At 39.5% G+C, this 19390-nt stretch overlaps 2 protein-coding genes across 3 annotated transcripts; one reads left to right on the top strand and one right to left on the bottom strand.

Moving 5' to 3' along the window:
- Positions 1–74: 74 nt before the first annotated feature.
- Positions 75–4643, top strand: LOC148734881 (uncharacterized). 2 transcript variants are annotated; one of them, XM_088752722.1, is made up of 5 exons: positions 75–356; positions 1038–1165; positions 1453–1529; positions 1799–1919; positions 3856–4643. In XM_088752722.1, exons 2-5 carry the CDS (start codon positions 1064–1066, stop codon positions 3904–3906), a joined length of 351 nt encoding a protein of 116 aa, XP_088608848.1. In that variant the 5' UTR covers positions 75–356; positions 1038–1063; the 3' UTR covers positions 3907–4643. The 2 variants fall into 2 exon arrangements, with proteins under 2 accessions (XP_088608848.1, XP_088608847.1); XM_088752721.1 differs by having other exon boundaries at positions 102–456.
- A 2166-nt stretch (positions 4644–6809) lies between these two features.
- Positions 6810–16271, bottom strand: LOC111333478 (lactadherin). The gene is made up of 9 exons (XM_022939051.2): positions 15710–16271; positions 12686–12800; positions 12101–12311; positions 11672–11825; positions 10044–10229; positions 9572–9686; positions 8833–9034; positions 8249–8405; positions 6810–7818 (listed from the first exon to the last, which is right to left on the bottom strand). Exons 1-9 carry the CDS (start codon positions 15771–15773, stop codon positions 7556–7558), a joined length of 1467 nt encoding a protein of 488 aa, XP_022794786.1. The 5' UTR covers positions 15774–16271; the 3' UTR covers positions 6810–7555.
- Positions 16272–19390: the final 3119 nt, after the last annotated feature.

The following is a 19390-nucleotide window of genomic DNA, read 5'->3' as shown; positions in this document are numbered from 1 at the left end:
TTGCTATGGAGTGACGTCATAAACCGGATAAAAGCAAAAGCGGGAATGTTTAGTTTCCCGCGGTCGAGTGCAGTTATGGATCCCTTGAAACTTCGAAGGGTTGAATTGCGTCATTCTCCTCCAGATGAGTCAAGGGAATGGTATATCTTAAATTTCAAGAAATGTGGCATAAGAGTCAGCAAGTTTTTTGAAGTAGCCTGTTGGTGGCACATTTTCCAAGCGTTTTGTACGGTCCAGCTTTAAAAAATGGCGGAAGCTTGGATGACCGATATGTTCAGAACAACAAAGTGGCCATCGCCTCTCTAGTTGGAGTTGTTTCTACCATCTTCCGGCAGAAATTCGAAGAAGGAGAAGTGGTGAGATATCTTTCGTTGATCGATAAAATAAATTCTTGATCCTGGATCAAGAAAAGCTTGGCAAACGTTACTTAGCATTTTCAAGCTAAGACGAACCGGGGTAAGTCATAACGTTTATATTTTTATTAAGATTAGAAAAAGTGAGTTTGCTGTCTTATGTTTTGTTGTGAATGCTGGTTTCACGGTGTATCAGAACTCATCTCTGCTTGGCAGGAAAATCACATAATTGGCTGAGTTTGATTTTACGCTGAGCCTCTAAGTCTTCTAGCTATGATCACTTTTTATTGCTACTTTAGGAGAAATTTCGGGTTTGTTTCCTTGATAGGGTCTTGACAGTATTATAATTTATTTCATTTCTATTTTTCTACGATAAAAGATTTAAATCGCCAGAGGAATGCCATTGAGAAAACTGGAATAGTAGTTAATGGAAGATGCTTTAAAGTTAAATTTCCAGGTTATTTGTGTGTGCCAATCTTGACTCTTTATATTTTTTTTTATCTTATTATTTTTTATTTTCGCAATGTTTTTATGTTACATGTCTAGCTACGTGATGGTAATTATTGAATCCATTTTATGCTTGGCAGTGTTAGAAAATATCTGGGAAAGTATAACATTTGAGATCTTTGGTGTAGCTATTTTAACTTCAACTTCTTGTTATCTTCTTGTCTTTTTTCATGACAGTTACTCTTGATTACAAAACACTGATAATGCTGCTCAAGCAAAGAGTTGGTGATGCCAAAAAATATAACAATGAAATTTGCAAGCAAGGATTGGACACAGAGTGCTGTGTATTCTGCAAAGTTATTAAGGTAGGTTATACCTGCAATGCTAAATGACATGCATCATAGTGGAATTATACAATAACACAAAACACATTCAGCCTACTGGTATTTGTTATGCAATTTATTTATAATCAATTAGTGAGAGCTTTCTTGGCTTTCTTGACTTTACAGAAAGGCAGACGAAAGGTGTCCATAAAAGTGATAATATTTTATCTGTGGTGAACAGTGATTATATATCTACCATTAGTAGTGAACATTATATGACTTTAGCTCAGTTAATTCATTATTGAGTGATACATGCAATTTATTTGTAGGAATGTGCCTCTCCTGATGTTCCTTTTGGGGAAGCCTTTGCTGAGTGTTTCCTAAAGAGCAAAGCAAATATTGGGGGGTAGGTACAACTCTGCATTTCTGCATTGACATGCATAAAAAGTTCCAGCTTGCAGTATGGTATTTCACTTTCTATTGGAATACATGTCTTTAAATCTCACTTGGGATACTTAGTTTGATGGACAGTTGGCATACTGCCGGCCGACAGTTGGCCGACAGACTTTTAGGGGAGCTGTTCTTCACTTTTACCCAGTTACCAGCAAAAATATGGTAAGCTTGGATTATAAACGTGGAAACTTTATTCACTGTTTTTTTTCCTGTCTGTTTCAGATGGAAGGGGTTAAGAGATGACTTGCTCTTTCTCCTTGAAGAGGAGCCATGTGATGTTAATTTATGTGCTCTGCCTGCAGTGTATGACATTTTAATTTTTAAATTCTGTGCACCCATTGAAGTAAGGCATAGTCAACATTGTATCATTTAAAAATTCTATTTTCTTGAAGTCTTATCCTGTAACAATAATATTTTGTTTAGTGTTGCCTGGTCACTTCTGAGATATATATTTATTTGTCATATTTCTAAGATTTATATGGCCTTTGGCGTAATGCCTGAGAGCTTCTGGGATATAGCAAACTTAGTTTTTCATTCACTGTTAATAGACGGAAATTATGTCTTTCCTTTCTGGTTCACCCAGGCTGAAGTCCTTCATTCAGAGTAATGCCTGAGCAATTCTGGGATATATAACATACCTAGCTTTTCATTCATGGTCAATATAGGGAAGTGCATGTTGTCTATCCTTTCTGGTTCACACAGGCTGAAGTCCAGGCATTCAGAGTAATACCAGAGCACTTCTGGGATTTATAACATACTTAGCTTTTCATTCATGGTCAATATTGGGAAGTGTTGTCTATCCTTTCTGGTTCACCCAGGCTGAAGTCCTCGCATTCAATGTAATGCCTGAGCACTTCTGGGATATATAACATACATAGCTTTTCATTCATGGTCAATATAGGGAAGTGTTGTCTATCCTTTCTGGTTCACCCAGGCTGAAGTCCTGGCATTCAGTGTAATGCCTGAGCACTTCTGGGATATATAACATACTTAGCTTTTCATTCATGGTCAATATAGGGAAGTGTTGTCTATCCTTTCTGGTTCACCCATATTGAAGTCCTGGCATTCAGTGTAATGCCTGAGCGCTTCTGGGATATACAACATACTTAGCTTTTCATTCATGGTCAATATAGGGAAGTGTTGTCTATCCTTTCTGGTTCACCCAGGCTGAAGTCCTGGCTTTCAGTGTAATGCCTGAGCGCTTCTGGGATATACAACATACTTAGCTTTTCATTCATGGTCAATATAGGGAAGTGTTGTGTATCCTTTCTGGTCCACCCAGGCTGAAGTCCTGGCATTCAGTGTAATGCCTTAGCGCTTCTGGGATATATAACTTACATAGCTTTTCATTCATGGTCAATATAGGGAAGTGTTGTCTATCCTTTCTGGTCCACCCAGGCTGAAGTCCTGGCATTCAGTGTAATGCCTGAGTGCTTCTGGGATATACAACATACATAGCTTTATATTCATGGTCAATATAGGGACGTGTTGTGTATCCTTTCTGGTCCACCCAGGCTGCTGAGCGCTTCTGGGATATATAACTTACATAGCTTTTCATTCATGGTCAATATAGGGAAGTGTTGTCTATCCTTTCTGGTTCACCCAGGCTGAAGTCCTGGCATTGACTGTAATGCCTGAGCACTTCTGGGATATATAACAAAGTTTCACATAGCTTTTCATTCATGGTCAATATAGGAAAGTGTTGTCTATCCTTTCTGGTTCACCCAGGCTGAAGTCCTGGCATTCAGTGTAATGCCTGAGCACTTCTGGGATATACAACATACTGAGCTTTTTATTCATGGTCGATATAGGGAAGTGTTGTCTATCCTTTCTGGTTCACCCAGGCTGAAGTCCTGGCATTCAGAGTAATGCCTGAGCGCTTCTGGGAAAAAAGAACATACTTAGGTTTTCATTCATTGTCAATATAGGGAAGTGTTGTCTATCCTTTCTGGTCCACCCATATTGAAGTCCTGGCATTCAGTGTAATGCCTGAGCGCCTCTGGGATATACAGCATACTTAGCTTTTCATTCATGGTCAATATAGGGAAGTATTGTGTATCCTTTCTGGTTCACCCAAGGTGAAGTCCTGGCATTCAGTGTAATGCCTGAGCGCTTCTGGGATATACAACATACTTTAAGTTTTTTCATTCATGGTCAATACGGGGAAGTGTTGTTTATCTTTCCTGGTTCACCCAGGCTGAATGGAAGTTCTGCTATTCACAGTAATCCCTTAGTGCCTCTGGGATACCTAACATTCTTATTTTCTTTGACATTCACAGGTTAATCAAGGGAAGTGTTGTCTATCGGCCTTACTGGTTCACCCAGGCTGAAGTCCTGGCGTTCAGTTTAATGCCTGAGCGCCTCTGAGATATTTGACTTACTTAGCTTTTCATTGATGGTTAATATAGGGAAGTATTGTCTATCCTTTCTGGTTCACCCAGGCTGAAGTCCTGGCATTGAGTGTAATGCCTGAGCGCTTCTGGGATATACAACATACTTTAAGTTTTTCATTCATGGTCAATACGGGGAAGTGTTGTTTATCTTTTCTGGTTCACCCAGGCTGAGCGGAAGTTCTGCTATTCACAGTAATCCCTTAGTGCTTCTGGGATACCTAACATTCTTATTTTCTTTGACATTCACAGGTTAATCTAGGGAAGTGTTGTCTATCGGCCTTACTGGTTCACCCAGGCTGAAGTCCTGGCATTCAGTTTAATGCCTGAGCGCCTCTGAGATATTTGACTTACTTAGCTTTTCATTGATGGTTAATATAGGGAAGTATTGTCTATCCTTTCTGGTTCACCCAGGCTGAAGTTCTGGCATTCAGAGTAATGCCTGAGGTTTTCTGGCATATATAATGTGAAGAAATTCTTGTGACGCAAACTTTTCTGTTATTTGAGCTCTTCACCTATATCTACAGCAGAGCGACAGGAATAAATAGTCGTTTGAGACAAAAATTTGAAAAACAGCTTCATTTACTGTTAAAAGTCGCGCTGCAAACCGCGACGGGAAGAGAACATCAAAACAAAAAATGCTGCCAAAAAAACTCAATAAATAACACAAGGCAAAACACTGCTGGTACATTTCTTTGCGAAGCTAGATCGTGAAACTCTGATGCGACGTTTTTGTAGGGCGTAAACACACGACGACGATTGATATCCTGACAAACTGGGTAATATGAGATAATATAAAGTATGAAACAACACGAAGTAACGCGCACAGCCTCAAGTGATCGATATACCGTATTTCCTTGAATAAGTGCTCACCCCTTGGCCATTCAAACTTGTAACTCTGAATAAGCGCGACACCGGAACCCTTTCTTTTTCAGCTTTCATAACATTTTAAACTTTTACTACCTTAGATGAATATGTTGGGAGAGATTCTTGCTTTAAGAGTTATATTACGCCGATGTATTATCTTTCCTTTTTATATGGTTGGCTTCGCAAGCGGTGCAAGATGCAGCGAATTCTGTGAGCTGATTGGCTATTAACCCTTGCTTATTTTTCGTTTTCTGCGGTGGCCAGCGTTGCAGCCATTTTGTCTTTGTGTAACCTGCAGGCAAGCTCTCGCTTGGCTCTTATCGCTTGGCTCAGGTTTGAGTTTTCCTGCTTAGTCAATAACGCATTACTGGATCTACCGCGCTCTATGTTAATTTCCAAACCACCCTAGCGCACAGCGCTTGACTCAGTATTTTAAGTTGGTTTTTCGGAAAAAGTCAACGTCCCACCCCTCTCAAGAAGCTTTTAGAATATAAAAATTCAAGGACTTTCTAAGGATTGGTTAAATTCATTGGGGGACTTGCCCTGAAATTAACAGACTTGCAAGACAGTACGAACCCTGTTAAAGTTCAAGGGAGTTTAAACTTGTTCGTAACGTGTCATTAAACGAAAGTTGGTCTTTGTCTGTTTAAAAGCTTTGTCAGCTTGTTCAACATCTATCTTGATTTGAAAACAATTATTATTACCCCCGGTCTCTGTTTATTCACGATTTTAATCATCGTTGCGGAGGAGGTAGCGCAAAGAGATTTTCAACACCAGTGCGTTAATCACATCCTACCTATAATGTCTGTAATCTCTCGCAACTATCTAGAGGATTCCGGCACCAATATAGGTCATATGAAGACCAGTGACAAAGAATCTTATGTGTACTGCATGAATATCGTTTAAAAAAACTGGAACAGTGTGTAAACTATAAATGCGACATAAAATATCAGTGAGAAAAAGCCGCCATGTATTGTGGACTCTGCGTTAAACAGCAAAAGAAATTATAGGTTGTAATACGCCGAGTTTATTCCCAATAACTGGTAACCGGATGCTCAAAAATTACAGCACCAAGCGTCAGCTGTCAAAGATTCCGAACACAGCGGAAAAAAAGTCGTCGGTTCTGGAATTTACTTTGTTTCCGATCCGAAAACAAAAATCTGGTAAAATTGATTAGAAAACAAAACACTCAGGCCGCCAGTTAAATGTCGTAGTAAATAAGCGTCGCAGCCTATGTTAGTATTAATGAAGTTAACTAAATCCGCAAGCATTGACTAAGAAATGTTTCTTCGACGTGACTGTAACTGCCGCAACACACTCCGGGCGAGCGCTTTGTCTTGTCACTATTTTTAAGCGCCGGCCATGTACACTTTTTTCGGATACGGCTTCTTTAATTACATTTTCACGCCATAGGATGATTACATGATTGTGTAAAAGTTGACGCCTCTATCAGATTAGGAGCGAAATACGATCAAAAATTTTACCCAAGCAAGCCACTGGTATCCAGCAGAGAATGCGGACTAAAAGTACGGATTCTCTGCTGGATACCTAGACTTTTTTTGGTTGCTAACGGCGTGAGGCTCGTTATGCGGACCTTTCATGTCTGAAATAATGTCACGCAATGAATGATGGTACAGCCAACAATGCACTAATGCAGGGGGAGGAGTGGGGGGGGGGGACGGTTGGGGGAATAAAAGGTTCACAGGCCTCCTGTAATTTTGTGCCCCTCTGCCTCCCGGGTGCCGCCCTTTATAATGCTGCTTCCGTGTTCCATTACCATGACCATTCTATGGTGTTTCGTTTTCGTGGGAGGGGAGGTAATTTTCTGCCTGTAATATTACAGGCCAGATTCCACTGACCTGGTCATCACAGTTTGACCATCGATTCTCAAATCTCGCTTAGTGGAGAAGAATATTTCAGCCCCTTGTGTCGTCGAGGTTTATATCAAAATGGCGGTAATAATAAATTTGTCACGATTCAGAATCGAAAAATACTCTTTATTTAACATTTTCAAAGTATTCCTGAATTTAAGAGGTTTGCTGTTTTGAAGTCTAGTATATGTGCCAGTCGTCCTTATCATGAAATTATTCTGTCTCTCGACAAGTACAGATTTTGACACCTCGACACGACGCCAAACCTATACGTCTGTGCCTCATGATTTGTGTCTTGTTCTTGTGAGTATGGTCAATTGATTTTCAATCAATGCGCAACATGATTTCTTGTCTATCAGAATAATACAACGGTGAAGAACTCTCACCAATTTGTACCCAACGAGAGTAACAGCAAGTAGGGTTTGTTTAACAGCATTAAATAACATCGACTTGACTTTGCTTTTATCGAGCAATTTTAGTATTTACATAAAGCTGAAACGTAAGCACTAATCTTATTCGGCCGGCAGGCCTGGCGCACAAATGGGAGGGTGAAGTGAGACTGTCATCAGTATTTGCGCGTAAAGAGCGAAGGGAGCGAGTAGTGAGCTGAAGTTGGATCGCTGGAATCGCTCTCCATCTCCTTTGCGCGCTAACGCCACAAGCTACAATTAATAGTGAAAAATATTTACAATAATGGCATTAGGCAGATTTTAGTTAACTTTCCCTTGCTTGGGATGCTACTCAGTCCACAGACCCTCGGTGAAACGTCTTCCGTGATTACTGAACCAAAACTTATCACTTTTTTTCTTATACTTTTTCGAAGTAAAAATGTTTAGGACTCTCATTATTAATCACTGAGTAAGTATTGCGAGGAGCAAAGTAAGAGGAAGTAATAAACTGAAAATGTTATGTTGCTCTGTTGAAGATGGCATGAAGTTATAACCTAACGAATCGTTACTTGGATGATCTCGCACAATTACAATCATGTCCTTTGGTCTTGTAGGGCTTTGATTCCGTCTTGACGTTGTCTTATGAATTGTTTGGGTCTTGGTGTTCGCAGAAGAGTGTTGATCAGGGTTTATCGCGGTGTTCAGTTGATTCTTTGTTCCACAAACTGAAATATGAATACATCAAAGAATAAACATGACACATGCGTAGCTCCTTTCTGATTGACCGCTGAGATTACTTTGGGTTAGGTTTTATGACAATCAATCTCATTCAGTTGATTTATTGAATGTTAAATGATCAATTAATTGTGAAGTAAAATGAAACCTCTGACTGGTAAATTAATCTATTAATTTACTTTTAGAGTTTGTGGTTTGTTTGTTAAGCTGACATATTTTCATGACTTTTTGTCGACTATCTGGCGTATTTAAAAGGCAGTAAGAAAGGTCGTGATTCATTGAGGAAAAGCAATCCCCTTCTGTTTGTTGAATTGATGGGTGATGCGAAGTGTATCTGGAAAAACTTAAATACTTTAAATGACTTCCTTGTGCGATGTTATTGACGAGTTATTACAAAATAAGTACTACACTTATAATTACCTGAATTAGCTGTTCTACATCCATAGATTTCGAGTCGCACACATGGTATTTCGTACTGCCTTGAGAGAAGCGGTCGAATTCGCACTAGCCGAGCTTTAAAGGGCACTGGTAGCTTGTTTTGTCGCGCTCGCAGATTTTTGCGATAACCTTCAAATACCTGGAGAGATAAGAATGTGATGCGAATGTCAGTCAAAGTACACGATCCAAAACATTTTGCCACAGCAAGTATTAATAGCCAAATAGGATAAAAATGCGAGGACGCAATCTATAAAGAGCCATTTTTCAATTTATCTATTTAGTGTCGTGGGTAATCCGGGATTGTGTTAGTTTTTCTTATTTGCATCTACTTTCTATTTGGTCTCGAAAACTCGAAGCTCCACCTCAGGCAGTTGACATGTTTTCACTTTAGTTCTCATTGGCTCCTGGAGACATCATCTTTTACACTGATTGGTCATTGTGATTACTCTGTTAAAAAGTGCTCCAGGCCTTACTTCTTCCCAAGATAATCCATGGCAACTTATTACCCTTGACTGCCAGGGGTCAAGTCAGACCCTTTCATGACAAATGTCATGATTTGGACTCACCGTTCCTTCTTGATATTCAAACCAATTTATCCCATCACAGCTGTAGTTAAGTTTGTATCTTAAAGCAATGTTTCCGTTTGCCGGAACACCTTGTGTTGCTATAGCAGTGACAATAAAGTTGTTCAACAAGTCCACTTGCAAGAAAGGGTTCATGTCCCCATCTGCTGCACACCAGCCCCCCAGCGATCTATGGTTGAGACTCCTGGAGAGAAACATGGAGAGAAAGGAAAAAGAGAACAGTTTGATCAGAAAATTTCGTGGATATCCTGGAAGAATGTAGCGAGCAGTTCACGAGGAGAATTACATTCCTTGGCCATCTAATGGTCATGTAAGATTGGAATTGTAAGATTGGAATTGACTCTGATCACTCAATTTATTTTCCATTCTTTTTGGTTTAAGACTTTAAACTGAAAACTTTTGGTCAGTAACAAATGATATTACCCGCAGTAAATTTCTTGCAAAATTAGAGGAAGGTTATCACTTCAGTAACTCCGTCAAAGAAAATTGAATTTTTCTTGGGTTAAAGGTGTGCGCACGCGCTAACTTTGACTAGGAATCAGTTAATTATTAATACATTTATTAATATATTTATCAATATATTTGCCTAAAGATGCCAACCAGACGATCTAATCGACTGGCAACTCGGAAGATGTTCTTTTCAAGTAGAAAACGATTTTATAACATAACCAAAGTAAAGCGCGCGCTCTGATTGGTCAATTTAGCGTCCCCCATAACTAACCACTGATTGTGAAGTCTTGCTTCGGATGGTCGAGTCCAAAGACTGTCGAAAGACGAAGCTTTTATTTGCGACTCGTTAATTGCACCAGACTGCATTCCAAGGGCATATGAACATGCTGTGGAGAACCGTGGTGAAAGAAATTAATGAGGTACTTTAAAATTTAAAAGACAAGTTTGATTTTTGAATTATTGCACTGCAACTGCACTGCAGGAGATTTGTTGGGCAATTCTTTTCTGTTTACTGTAGAATATAGAGTAAATATTGCAAAGCACTGGACAGACGTTTTTGTTTCAACACTTGTCTGGTCGGAAAGATACCATTTCCTGTAGACAAGTCCGTGTTGGTTGTATTTGTTACAACCTTAATGAAGTTTTTAAATAATTTCAGTATAGCTCGGCAGAGGACCGCGAGAAGTTTTCGGTATCAGTAATACCGCCATTTACTAAGGACTTCACCGAAGCGATCACCTTACCGATGGGAATTGTAGTTTTATCAGTGGCTACGCTGTCAGTGATCTGTGACTTGTTCTCCGACTCAGAACTCAGCGTTGAAAATTTTGGAGGCAAACCAGTTAATGGGGCCTTGGTTACGAAAGAAGACTCTGCTGTTGCCGGACTTGGTGACACTGCACCTGTATCCTTGGTAGGATGTGGACAGGCTGAAATTGAAGAAGAACATTTTTGTCAGTTAACTAAAAAAAAAAATCAGTTTTTCCTTTTTGCTCTAAAAACTGTAACTTGTGTATTATATTTCAAAGATACTGGTTTAGTTTTCTTTCTCTCAAGTCTCTATATATATCTTATTAACCAAGCGCGAGGGCCGTACTGGGAGAATATCGGCCCGGGGTCTTCACAGTAGGGACCGAGCGCAGCGAGGTCCGTAAAAAAAGACTGAGGGCCGATATTCTTCCAGTACGGTCCCGAGCAAGCTTGGTTAATAAGAGATTTATTATACGACTGAAGTTCAAAGGGACACAAGTGCGGTATCATTCGGGACCATTCGGGACCATTCGGGACAGTGCCCGCTCCAATACAAAGAGAATATTGACCGGCAATAGAGCATTTTGATTGGTTAATTTTAGTTATTTGCCCTCTGACTGCCCGAGTCGTGTAATAACGACATTTATTACAGCAATTGTGATCAGCTCATTACAACTAATTCAGAGACTTGAAATCAGATCTTGACCAACTGTGATTTGGTTTCTCAGTTTTCCCGTGCTTAGTCATGGTGTTCTATTCTCCTTGAGGTTTTCATCGGTACACTGAGTTTTTCACTATGATTTTGATTGGCTGTTGACCACTTATTTCGGAAGCATTGTAAATTTTTTACCAGGACCCTCCTAGCAAATAATTTCCATTTAACGCAAACAACTTCTCTTTCAAGCTTTCAAGAATTGACAGTTCAATCTTAATAGATTGACCTTTGCTTTTCCCCTTTTAGGATATATCAACAAAGTTGAAATGGTAAATTGGCCACCGTTACGATTACAAAAGCTGACGTTTCGAGCGTTAGCCCTTCTTCGGAGCGAATAGTGGAACTGTGGGTTGTGTGTGCTTTTAAAGGCAGAAAATGGAGCTACGTTATTAGTGGGAACATGGCAACGAGAAAAACACGAATAAATTAGTGGAATGAAAAGCGTTCGTTGATCCCTGTGGGATTTAGACTGCCGGTTTGAAAGATGAGCTTTTGTTCAAGAGTTTTACGACTTTCCGTGCTACTTAAGTGCAAGGTACACCTTACACTTAGGTAGCACGGAAAGCCGTAAAACTCTTGAACAAAAGCTCATCTTTCAAACCGGCAGTCTAAATCCCCTAGGTATCAACGAACGCTTTTCATTCCACTAATTCATTCGTGTTTTTCTCGTTGCCATGTTCCCACCAATAACGTAGCTCCATTTTCTGCCTTTAAAAGCACAGACAACCCACAGTTCCTCTATTCGCTCCGAAGAAGGGCTAACGCTCGAAACGTCAGCTTTTGTAATCGTTACGGTGGCCAATTTACCATTTCAACTTTGTTGATATATCCAAATTATTTCGTTACCCTCACCGACGCAGCCCCAAACAGTTTCTTTAGAAACTATCAGCCTTTTTCCCCTTTTACCTTGGTTCATTTCGCATCCATATAATTCCAGTCTGAGACAAATGGTTTCTAGCTGATTCCATTCCAAGGGCAACACTCTAATGAACCGCGCCAATATAGAAGGTGAGAGTGTGTTCGTTACCGCACTATCAGAATCATTATTTGCTTGAAATATCTGCCAATAAAACAAAAGGTCGATCACAGTCACTTAAGTCTGCACGAAAGCCAAGTGACTCATTTAACCCAAGGTGATTTAATATACATACAAACTGACGGTGTTGATGCCCATTTATACTCCTGGACAGAGAAGAGAGAGAGAGAGAGAGAGAGAGAGAGAGAGAGAGGTACTACTGTAAGAGGACTAAAACCCAGGTCCATCAATCAGAATTCCAGCGCGCTAACCCCAGTCCTCTGTATCTATTGGGTTTCTAGCAACTAAGTTTTACTTACAACAGGTGCTCCTTGTATGGCGTAAGAATGCCATTTGATTCCATCACAACTGTAGTTCAAAGAGTATGACGCCACCCAGTAACCTGCCATGATTATGTCAATTCCCTGAGAAGCAACCGCTGACACGTTTGTTGTCCTCAGTAAGTCAATTTGAAACCACTGATCCAAGTCTACGTCTTCTGCGCACCAGGCCCCGAATGAGCTCGACGTTCTAAGATGAAATCAAGTTAAGGCATCAATCTGTTGTATTTAACAGTCTGGTGTTGTTCAGTGGTTTTATCAAGTTGCCATGAAAGTTAGCTTTTTTCAGCTACATGAAAACCTCGACAGACATAGCTGCAAGTATATGAATTTTTGCTTTCTTTGAAAGTAATCCGGGTTTGCATTGGTTTTGCTTGACTTCGCCGGCAGCGTAATTAGTCCAGAATACTCGCTCCACTTTTTAAGCCATCCGATGCAAACTAAACTATTGAATTAGTTGTACAGACTTTTGGAACCCTCTAATGTATTTTTAATCTCTTCGCATGTTATCAAACGTCATAAACTCAAAACGTTAAGTTCAATTCTTGTGTCGATGGTACTTACAAATTGTTATGAAGTCGCCCTGCAGACGGCAGCAACCAGTCGCTCATGGATGTAGATGCTGAAAGCTGGGAGTCATGTATTGAGCCAGACGCTAGGCCAAGTGGTGATAAGCAATCTAAAAAATAATAGAAAGTTTCGTTTTCCGTCTTTTTCTACAGGAAAGATACGAGAGTCACGATGGTTGCTCTACCGGTCAGTCAGTCATTCAGTCAGTCAGTGAGTCTGTCAGCATGTCATGTCGGTAAGTTGGTAGTCAGTGAGTGAGTGAGCCAGTGATGAGTCGGTCAGTCAGTATGCGTTGGTCTCACAATATGAGTCAAGGCGGATCTATTAGCATATTTTATAAATTTGTAAAGTGTACACAAATGACTATGCTTAACTCTTTTCATCTTACTCAAAACCAGTTCCTCAAGCGAAGAACGTCGGGGTCTAGGGCTGACTCTGCTCTCCTATTTCAAAGTAACGCCAATTAGAAATGGTTTTATTCGAAAAGGTAATGAAAGGCCGTCACTTGAAAGGTTTCAAAATCAACACCCTAAAGAAAGTCTCTGGGTAAGAAGCGAAACGGTAAAATGACAAGAACTCCTGCAAAGACCATTACTGTGGAAACATCAGAGCGACAGAATGAAGACATAAAAATAAAGGTTTCTTCGGGTACTTCATAATTAAATTTCAGTCACTGATGGCAATTGCCGCTGGCGAGTTTCTAAATCAGTCGTTCACGGAGAAACCTGATCTTTCTACACATGTTTTCTTAATTGAATGTTACATTTTCTGCAATAGATTTGGAACGATTCTTAATTTTCTTCCCGTTTATTTTGTGAACGGTTGTCGTGGGCGCTCATTATCTTTGAGCCACCCTCCCCAACTTTCTTGTGTCAGGTGGATGGTCGTAGAGAGGAGAGTATTCAATTCTAAGTCAGAGTGTTTACTTTGCAACAATAGCGAGCAGGCGGAAACTGTCAAAAGTAAATTAATTAACTGCTAATGAAAAATAATGACCTGTCTGAAGCTATTCATCACTTTGGACAGCCGACATCTCACTGCTGATCGATTGATCACAGAACAGGAGGCCTGTTTTACTGGAATAATGCTCTACATCGAGGTCCTAGTGAACTGATTTACTCGTCTTAAATGTGATTCAACTCGTAGGTATTTTATAGAGTAGGCGATGGATTAAAATTTCGTTCGATGAACGACAACGCGCGAATTATCTCAGAAAGTGCTTGTGTTACTTCTAACTGCAGTCGGGCACTCTGTTGGAGCAGTCACTGAACAACATTTTCGGCAATTCTTAGTATGACGGTGTAATGTAAGATAAATTTTAGTTCAGTCAGGACTGGTACTTCTATTACAGCTTAAGACATTATTCTAAGCTCGTCGAAATATTTCAAACTTCGCCCATCTACCTGCGATAGAGTGATAAGCTAATTACACATCGAGAGCCGACTAACAGAATCCTCATTTTACAAGTTTCTTTATGTCTTCTTGTAACTTGCTAGAACTGAATTCTTCTCAGTGCAGGATATTTAGTTGGAAAAATTATCGCTATTCTGTCGAAATACTCAACAACCTCAACGAGTTTATTGATTTGACAAAAGTGCACCTTTAAAGTTATAGTCTGGTGTCAATTAGCTTTTCAGACAAACTGACCGACAAGTAAACCTCCACGGCTTCACTCGGATCAGTTTTCGCGTTGCTGTAAATGCGGGCTTTCATTGAGTAAATTTGTATTCATTCAAAGCCAAGATGTTCAGTTGTCTCTTAACCCAAGTTACTGCAGGAGCTGTAATTCTCTGTAGTTAAAGATGTCAAGAGAATGATCAGTGAAAACTATCACAACATCCTCCCCCATTTACAAAGCATGCCGCGGAGGTTAAACGCTCGTATTGTCAGTAGTGAAAGATTTGAACGGTTCACTACAGTTTCACTCATGTGTCAAAGATGTGTAATCAAGACCGAAAGTCGAGAGAGGTCGATCCACTAAATTCGATTGGATGCATTCGCAAAATGATGCAAAACTTGGGTTCAAATTTTGTATTTTGTTCCATGTTTGTTAGTTTGGTCGACAGTTTGGCTGACCTAAAGTTTAGGTTCTTTTAGCCATTCACACTAGCTTAAATGAAAATGATGGAATACTGTTTGACAGAAAAAGTGTAGTTTTACTTATTTAAGTGCAGAGCAATCAATGCACAGTTTGCAAGATGAGAATACAAGTTGAGCTTTGTTTATGAGAAACGAGTATTCATTGCTAACTTGCCTACATGGACATAAATCACGTATATTTTCCTTGTTAATTAAAACTTTTGCCACAAATTTCAGAGTGAGATAGTTTTAGAGAACGAAAACTAACTCTGTTCGTTTTAAAATCACTCAGTCTTGTCAAGGAGAAGATGAATTAAGAGCCACAAATATTTTGTAAACCGCACGCATCTCGTGCTGTAACATGAAAAAAGCCCGCCTTCAGAGATTTCATTTCATTCGGATACAAACTCAGTGAGAATACAAGTGTTTGAAGAGAGCTAATTAGAGGTATTAACCGAAATCTGGTACTTGTGGGAGGATGCGATAGTGTACTAATCTAAAAAGCAAACTGAAATACGTCAAGACAGCCTTTGGCCATGGAGAAACAGTCTTCGGTTTTCCGGCCTTGGTTCCCCCAACTATCAAGGAATGCTTCATGACCGCACGAATTCGCTAGTATTAATATCTACAGCAACTCCGACTTTTTTTTAACCGTTTAGAGGCGTTAAACTTAAGTTTCTCTATCCCATAATGGGCTTATGTTAGCTATGAATAAGGGTTAATTGCCACCCGCTGTACGAGACGAAGAACATTTTTTGCCTTCAAGTGGAATTGAAATCGACTCTGATTCTTGTTTTCAACCGTGGCGGCGTATCTAAGAACATATTCCGAATGTATCGTGGAAAGCTACAAAATTCACGGATTTTCCCTCTCATGAACAAAACCAAAGCCTTGAAAACGGATAGAAAAGTGTGAATAATCTCTATTCAACTGGCTTACCTGCGATAGCTTCCTCTGTGGCTGCAAAGTATAAAACAAACACGAGTAAAATTGTCCAACGCATCTTTACACAGAATTTTCCTTCAGGCTTGAAGAGTGAGCTTCAAATAATAAACTTCTTTCTGCCGGAGGTAATCTTACTTCTTCACTTCTTTACAGATCCACGCTTCGATCTCGGCGAGAGTTTGTGAGCTCTGATTTCACACGTAGAACTTCACTTTGTAATATGATTACTGATTTAATCCGCAAAATCCGTAAATCTGTTGCCCTCAAGGGGTCACAGCGACAAAACCGGAAGGGTGGCGCATTGTTTACGCTCGAAAGTATGAACCGGGTGTGTAGAAGTGATGCATCATGATCCATCACTGTCTGAAGGTAGCAAATTGTAGAGCTGAAAGCGCGGTACCTGTACCCAAGACGACATTCGCTTGTCATAAACAACCTGGAAAATGCATCTCGGTGGCGCTGAGAAATGTTCTAATGGAATAAGAAAAATGCACAGTGGTTTTAACACAATGCAATCCTCGAACGGGACGTGCTTTCCGCCTTCGCCACTCGGCTCAAGAGCTAAGTAACAGGTTTTCGCGCACTGAATTTCAATGAATAATGCTGAGCGGCACACAGTATTCTTTCTTCTAGAATGCGCCTGTTTGAGATGGACACTCTTACTCTATAAGCAATTTCATACAGTAAAGGTCGAAAGTTATGAAACCTTAGAGCTGGGGGTGTTTCTCTCGTTCTTCTCTTAATAGGTCATAAATCGTCTTTAATTCGACAGTTGATGGAGTTGACATCAGCCATCAAAAACATCAGCTATGCTATAAGATGTACGAGACGCTAATTTTGGAGTTCCTCGCGCGATATTTGAAAATAAAATTCAATTGAATAGCGATTAGAAGAAAAATCATTACAGTTATGAATTACCTTTTACTAGTTTTTTGTATGTAGATCTTTATTCAAAAGATCAGAGATTTTTCTTTCAAAAAGTTCCCTCTACAGTGTTCATCTTTCATCGGTATGTTACAAACTCGCATGACGACCAGCTCCACATGGCTTGAAAAAGCGCTGCATCGTTATCGGAGTCAAATCCCATTAGGCGTAATTTTGTTACATTTACTTTAGTTGTGTACATGATAAACTGCGATGATCTTTCTACTCCTAAAATATGTAGTTCGCAGTTAAGATATGCTTTTTTAGTGACAAGTGAAACCACTCGGTCCAAGTGAATCAGTTATGTCATTCTCAGGGTATAAAAACCGACATATGTAGCCAATGTTATACTCAGCAGCTTTCAGTGGTACTGCTAATGTGTAAAGTATGATAATCTAGTGGTAGAAAAAAGAGGATTATTTCAGTGGTTAATTCATTGAGTTTCCCCCCCGGCGGACGGAACTTACATTGTCGGTTAGTATTGCTTACAAACTCATTTATCATTAAGAGGTCTTTATCCCAGATTAAGGATTTTTTTTTGCATCCTTGGCGTTTCCGTGTCTAACAGTTTTGATACTTGAAGAAGGAAAAACAAAAACCGATGATCATTAGCACTGTGTTAAGTATGGAGTCAGGATTAAGAAGACGTCTATCACACCAGCTCAGGCATGAACCTAATTCTTATACAATTTTTGAGAATCTTAAAGGTAGATATGACAGAGAGAACATTGATTTTGAAAGCTCCTATTTGTAGAAACGAGGTCCATTGTGTTAATGGCCCTGTGAGATTGCATTTATTTATCTATCACATCACCGTTGAAATCAGTGGTGGTCCTTGCCATCCTGTGGCAATCTGATTGGCTTATAGCAATGCGATTTATGCACGAATCGCTCTATTTTCCGCCTTAATCGATGCCTTTTCAACCCATCTAAACTAGAACACTAAAACAAAAAAGAAATCAGAATTCATAGTTTGCTTAAAGTAACCAGTTAGGTTGCAGCAAAATGAGTGACTCAAAAAAGCCATTTGGTAGCGAATTTTGCAACTCTTGTTGCCAAATCTTTGCCAAAAAATAAAAACATGAAGAATGCAATTTCAAAATAAACGGAAATAATTATGTGGCATTTGAAATTTTGAACTTCGTGCAAGTTTGGTCTGAAATCAGAGTTTTTGATTTACTTAATCTACATACCTACGTACAAAAGCAAACTGTATTTTCACGAGAATATCTTTAAGTACCATTCTTTCATTCTGTGAAAATTCGCTATGACCCCTTTGATGAATTACCTTGATTTATTCACCCAAGTCAGCGATTCGGTGGAACCATATGCGTGCCAGATGATTCTTATATCGTAGGCTCTACATACAATAAATACGATCAAAAATCTACCACACCCAGGCCAAAAGGTTAGTCGGCAATTAATAACTGTCCACTGAAATGTTCTCAGTCTGACCAGACACATAATGCCATTGGACATTAATTACCTTAACTTGACATTCGAAACCCAAAACCTTCCCTGTTTCACTTAGCACTGATTGATTTATCATTTCGGTTCAGTGAGATTGTCTCAGTTCGACAATTTCAGTCTTTGTAGTTTTATACAGCAAACTGCTTTTTTTTTTGACATTGCATGCCACCCTTAAGCTTTTTGGAAATTAAAATTATGCCGTTACTCTTGCAGTTAAGAGTATTTTTTGTTTGAGGGGTGAGTGCTATTTTTATATGGAGATGTTTTACTGTTTAGGGTTAGTTTGAAAGAGGTAGATAACAAATATGTCTCATTTATGTTAAGAATCTTAAAATTGGTTCATTTATCATCCTCTATGCAGCCCTTAGCAAAAGTGCAGAGCTCTTCAAGGGCGTTTAAACTCGAGCAAACTAACCAACTTGAGCTTTTGGACTGAGTGTTAGCGAGAAAACAAGAATATGTTTTCAGTTGTGGTAAGTTTCTGAGCACTTTGTAGGATGTCTGTTTGGATATTGTCCACTTGCAATCCGTACAGCTGTTGAAGATAAGGGATTCATTAGATGTTTTTATTGACTTGCATGATTTTATTTTTAAGACCAGTCAGAAGTAACGATGTCTGGTTCGTTTTAAAAGTATTTATTTTTTTAAAGGATTACGGTAAGAGATAAAGTTACCTACGTCCCTTTAGAGTTTAATGTTTTTGAAAAATACATTACTTCTCAAAGAAAACAGTCGTGTGGAGCCATGAGTGGAATACAGTGTGTCTACCGAGTGATACATCTCAGATCGACCTTGGTTTTACAGCAAAAACTCAGTGATCATTTATATCAACCTCGTTCCCAGGGTATCTCATCTTCCCGCCCCCTGTCCCGCGCTCCAGGGGCGGGAGGATGAGAGACCCTGGGAAGGAGGGTACATTACATAATCACCCTGATCTCATAACTCAACGACGACTTGATAGACAGTTAAGGGACACGAAGCCGAATGAAGGAAGGAAATGTTTTAAGTCCAACTAGCTAAACGCAAAACGACAGCAAATTTGAATATTGAAAATGACATTTTATTGTTAAATCGATACCCCTGTCGGTAGACTTTCTACCTCGTGGATATGGCATATAAATAATTACAACTTTTATGTTCGAACTGGGAGCAAAAAGGTCTCGATATATGTCATAGCTAGTCAAATAAAACTTCCAGAAAGGTTTATTTTGCATAATTACTATTATATTTATACGAAAGATCAAACGAAGTCTGTCTGATTTCGTTCTTGTTTATTATTAC

The sequence above is a fragment of the Stylophora pistillata genome, chromosome 3, assembly GCF_964205215.1.
Source record: "Stylophora pistillata chromosome 3, jaStyPist1.2, whole genome shotgun sequence".
In the NCBI taxonomy this organism is placed as follows: domain Eukaryota; kingdom Metazoa; phylum Cnidaria; class Anthozoa; order Scleractinia; family Pocilloporidae; genus Stylophora; species Stylophora pistillata.
The sequence above is the reverse complement of the archived record's forward strand: the minus strand, read 5'-3'. Positions and strand labels throughout refer to the sequence as shown.

What these genes read in the sequence shown, in the direction of transcription:
- LOC111333478 (XM_022939051.2), bottom strand. Translation starts at nt 15,773, where the DNA reads ATGCGTTGGACAATTTTACTCGTGTTTGTTTTATACTTTGCAGCCACA. An exon ending in GGGCGACTTCATAACAATTT is followed by an intron (nt 12,312 to 12,685) that starts GTAAGTACCATC and finishes ATTTCATCTTAG; the next exon opens with AACGTCGAGCTCATTCGGGG. An exon ending in TAAAACTACAATTCCCATCG is followed by an intron (nt 9,687 to 10,043) that starts GTAAGGTGATCG and finishes GGTTCTCCACAG; the next exon opens with CATGTTCATATGCCCTTGGA.
- LOC148734881 (XM_088752722.1), top strand. Translation starts at nt 1,064, where the DNA reads ATGCTGCTCAAGCAAAGAGTTGGTGATGCCAAAAAATATAACAATGAA. An exon ending in AGCAAAGCAAATATTGGGGG is followed by an intron (nt 1,530 to 1,798) that starts GTAGGTACAACT and finishes TGTCTGTTTCAG; the next exon opens with ATGGAAGGGGTTAAGAGATG. An exon ending in AATTCTGTGCACCCATTGAA is followed by an intron (nt 1,920 to 3,855) that starts GTAAGGCATAGT and finishes TGACATTCACAG; the next exon opens with GTTAATCAAGGGAAGTGTTG.